General features: G+C 47.3%; 1 protein-coding gene across 1 annotated transcript; it reads left to right on the forward strand.

The window, feature by feature from the left end:
* Positions 1-676: 676 nt before the first annotated feature.
* On the forward strand, positions 677-2,329 carry LOC124615879. Its single transcript, XM_047144046.1, has one exon. It carries the CDS (start codon positions 715-717, stop codon positions 2,044-2,046), a length of 1,332 nt encoding a protein of 443 aa, XP_047000002.1. The 5' UTR covers positions 677-714; the 3' UTR covers positions 2,047-2,329.
* Positions 2,330-4,537: the final 2,208 nt, after the last annotated feature.

The raw sequence follows: 4,537 nt of genomic DNA on the forward strand, positions 1-4,537 counted from the left end.
GGAGATCAAAATCGTCGTCGCCCTTTTCAAAGGAACGACTTAACTTATTTAGCGAAATAACGGAAAGTGTAAACCTGGATGGCGAGAATAGGATTTCGAAGGCAAGCCCGTGTATCAAGGACAAAGGTACTGCATTCAGAGTATATGCAACGAGGTAGATATTTCATTAATACTATAAGCAATACAAACAAATATCATGTCTGTCAAGGAGATTTACACTTTTACAATGACAAAAGCTAATTATGTTGAATCTAAGAACTGACTCGTTGAAATATAGATCAAAACTGTTTGGAACTACACTTCTTTGTCATCCTACATTTGCTAGGTTATTCTAGCAATCTGTACATCGCTAATGGTTCGCGAAGTATTTGTGGCAACACGTGTGCACGAAGGGGAATGTTTCAAAACAGCAGACAGCGAAGAACAAACGGATGAGTGGAAAACATCCGTCATCGCTGTACCTCTCCTTCACATCCTGTTCTGACACTGCGCGGTACGAGGAAGAACGCGCTGGGAGAGGCGTAGATAAAAACACTAGCTGTGCGGCTGCTTTTGTTCTAGCCGGTTTCACGTGGTCGCGGCCGGAAACGCTTACGTAACGGCGTGACGGGCTCGTGTTCGTGCCGCTTTAAAACGCGGCGTCCGCGCCAGCTGTACGGCATTCGCTTATCTCGACCGTCAGGGGCCAGGTGGAGCGGCAGCATCAGCGGAAGCATGGTTAAGGGCGTCAGTTGCAGGACCGTCGGCTGCCGGCTGGCGGACGCCGAAGTCCTCACCAGGATCGAGTGCGAGCTGGTGGTCAGTCGGCGCCTCGGCACTCGCGACTTCGAGTTCCTCGACGTCAAACTGGCCAAACTGGGCGGCGACGGGCTGGGCTTCATGAGCGAGCAGTACGCCGTGGACGTCCGGATCCGCACCGCCGACAGCAAACTGTGCAACCTCAGGTTCTTCGCCAAGACTCTACCCCGTCAGTCGCGCCTACGGGAAGACTTTATCGCTGCCTACGGTTGCTTCAACAGGGAAGTGGCGTTCTACTCGACCGTCGCGCCCTTGCTCAAGACTGCTCTGCAGCAGAATGGGGGCAAACAGAAGTATATACCGGAATGCTACTTCACGACCAAGGACACACTCGTCTTCGAAGATCTGACCGAGGGCGATTTCAGAAGTTTGGAGCCCGGTCAGGCTCTGGATTACGACCACTGCTCGCTCGTACTGAAGAATCTCGCCGCCCTGCACGCTGCCAGTATCTTGCACGAGGAGAACGTTATCACGTCGGAGGGGAAGATCTACCGCATAAGTGACAGCTGTTCAGTTGACCTAGTGGACAAGACGACCGCCACGGTGGAGATAGACGGGAAGGCGAGGAACTGGTTCGATTCGTGCGTCAAGACTGTGGAGCCGCTCTTGGAGTTGCTGCCCAAGTACAAGGGGAAGTGCGACGCGATCCGAGCTGAGCTACCGCGCATGCGGGCGGTGGCGGAAAGACTGTTGTCCCCGTCTGACGAGCTCCGCAACGTGGTGTGCCACGGCGACCTGTGGACGAGCAACCTGCTGTTCCGCTACCAGGCCGGCAGCCCCACGCAGGTGCGCTTCGTCGACTTCCAGATGGCGCGGTACCTGCCGCCCAGCACTGACGTCATGGTGTTCCTGCACCTATCGACGCGGCGGAGCTTCCGCCAGCAGTGGGAGCCGCGCCTGCTCGGCGAGTACTACGAGGCGCTGGAGCGGGAGCTGTGGCACGGCGGCGTCGACGCGCAGCGTGTGCTGCCGCGCCAGCAGTTCCTGGACAGCTGCGAGGCGGCGCGCGACCTGGGGCGGGCCGTGGCGGCCGCCTACTGCCCCACCGTCCTCATGCCCACAGAGCACACCGACGGCATGCTGCGCATGCGTGACGACTTCGAACGCATCCTGCTGGTCGACCGAGGTCGGGAAGTCTGCGAGTGCTTCCTCGAGTACCCAGACTACCGCGACAGGGTTACGGAGGTCGTGCAAGAGTTTGTGGATCACTGTATCCTGTCCTCGAATCCCAGCATTCAAAATGACTGATGATGGCCACAAGAAACCGTTGCATTACTTTCTAAAATCTCACGCCCTGAGGCGTTTGTGTCCTAGTCCTTAAACTGTAAGACTGATTTTTCAGACCGACGGACTGCAGTTCTTGTTACATCAACAACATTCGTCGGCAACTACGCAACGACTCAGTTGCATAATCGCCATCACTAAAAAATCTAACCATTCACCTGTTTCATCTCCATCAAAATTTCATAAGTGCCAGTTATTATATAATGTCTTAAGTATTTAAAATGAAATAAATTTTTTGTACCTTTTCGATGCTAATTTTGATTCTGTCAAGATCCGTATTTACTCCTATCTTTCAGGCTGCAATGTTAAAATCTTTCCTCCTTCCACTGATTTTTCTTTCAGGCCGCTGAGATGGTTATAGTTAATTCACTTTAACATCTAATAGAATTTGATGAGAGTTTGTTGAAATAACGTGGGCAATGTAGATGCCATTACACTCACTTTTTATTTGTTGATTAAACTACTTCAAAATGTGAGCGCTGTTTTCAGTTTGCGTCCAATCGATAGCATGGCTACCAAACTGAGACAGAGTATCCTTTATTTTTGGTTAGAGACAAGTGAAAATGACTCGGCAGAGGTAATACACGTATATTTCCGCTCAGGTGAGCACCGAAGCATTATCAAAGTAGATCAACTAAAAATAATAAATAATAACTCTACACTGATTTAAAAGGCAATGCCTTAGTTGCAGCTGGAGGAGGTGCAATATTACAAGTTGTATCGATGTTTAGTCGACGTGTCCCTAATACATTACCAATCAGTCTGGGACAATTACATTTTTGTATGATCAGGACGAAATGCGTAAGCTTACTTAACTACCTAGGCTACAAAAATATTTTTTGAGAAAAACTTACTGACTTTTGCTGGTGCCAAAGTGCTCGGAAGGATAGACAAAAAAATGGTATTAAGTGATGGCGCCAAAACTTAATCAGTGAAGCTATAACCTATATCAGTATTTCCTTCTTCAACTTGTTTGGAAGGGGCAGGTAGGAATCGTACACTCGTTTGCTGTATACACAAGCAGTTCAAAAAATGGTTCAAATGCCTCTGAGCACTATGGGACTTAACATCTGTGGTCATCAGTCCCCTAGAACTTAGAACTACTTAAACCTAACTAACCTAAGGACATCACACACATCCATGCCCGAGGCAGGATTCGAACCTGCGATCGTAGCGGTCACAATAAAAGCAGTTCACATGCACATGTTAACAATAATGAGTGTAAGTTTATCTTTTTTCATTTTCTTTATTTTTTTTATTTTTTTACTGCAGGATGATATCACTGTTGTGCGTGCAACCTCTTAATCTAACGGCGCTTCACAGCAGACATGACAGTAAAGGTGTTTCAACCAGAACCGTCACAGATATTTAGCGATCTAGTGCTGTTGAACACTGACTTACGTCTCTGCTTTTGCGAAGCACTTTCTCCACGTTTCAGCATTGCTGTAAGTATGGTCTCACACGATATTGTTAAAATGCTCGTCTTCAAAGTAATTCGATGAAACTTCAGGCCAGCAGGTACTTCATAGCTGTTTAGCAGACATAAGAGTTCAGCTATCTCTTTCATAATCTCACGTGGCATCATTGGATGAAATTTCTATGGGCTACAGAATTTATTTTATGATTAGTACATGATAATGATTGGTAATCGTATAAAGAGCAGTTATCGACAGTAAAATTAACAACAGAAATGAATTGAGAAGTTGTCATTTTATGAAATAATCATCATTGGTACCCTCAGTCAATAGGTGCACTGGCGTGGTTGATCAGTCACTTAAAGGGATATATTTACTGTCACCGCATATGAACAAACCTTGCGATGTATTCATTTGAGTCAAAAGTGTAACTGGTTCGTTAACATTCATTTGTGATTAATGTGTATTAGTGACGCATGCGATATATAACTTATATTTCACTCTCAGCCTCAGATAAACTTGAATAGTATCATAAACTAAGCGACATAATCTGACAGGTTCTTGATGTACCGATCAATATAACTGCGATATGATTCCCACTTTCACGGGCTGGTAGAAAAGCGGAGTACTTATAAGCAGGCGTCGTTACTGAAAGCGTCTGTATGAATAGCCGTGTGATTTGACAGAATCGTACTTGCAGCGTGCGCAGGTAAAGACCCGGCGATAACATTACGCACTCCACCCAGAGAGTGCCCTTGTCTGAGAGATAACAGCCGACGGCAATGTTTACAACTTAGGGCGCGCGGGGTAATGGACTGATACCAAAGTCCGCTGGCGTCAGCTATCGCGCGCAAACACACGCTTGTTGTATTATGACTGGAAGGTCGCTGGCATCACGAAAACAGGCGAAAGTCCAGCGTGTTTTGTGCGTGATCCCGATGCGTTTCACACAAGAGCTTGCCGTATTCGTTCAGGTGTAATGATCTTTAGGGGTCACCTATCAACAAGAACTCATCTGCTTAAGTGGGTACGTTAATGAA

Source organism: Schistocerca americana, chromosome 5, assembly GCF_021461395.2.
Source record: "Schistocerca americana isolate TAMUIC-IGC-003095 chromosome 5, iqSchAmer2.1, whole genome shotgun sequence".
Classification (NCBI taxonomy): Eukaryota; Metazoa; Arthropoda; class Insecta; order Orthoptera; family Acrididae; genus Schistocerca; species Schistocerca americana.

Bases quoted from the DNA above. Each gene is read 5' to 3' on its own strand.
- LOC124615879 (XM_047144046.1), top strand. From the start codon at position 715: ATGGTTAAGGGCGTCAGTTGCAGGACCGTCGGCTGCCGGCTGGCGGAC.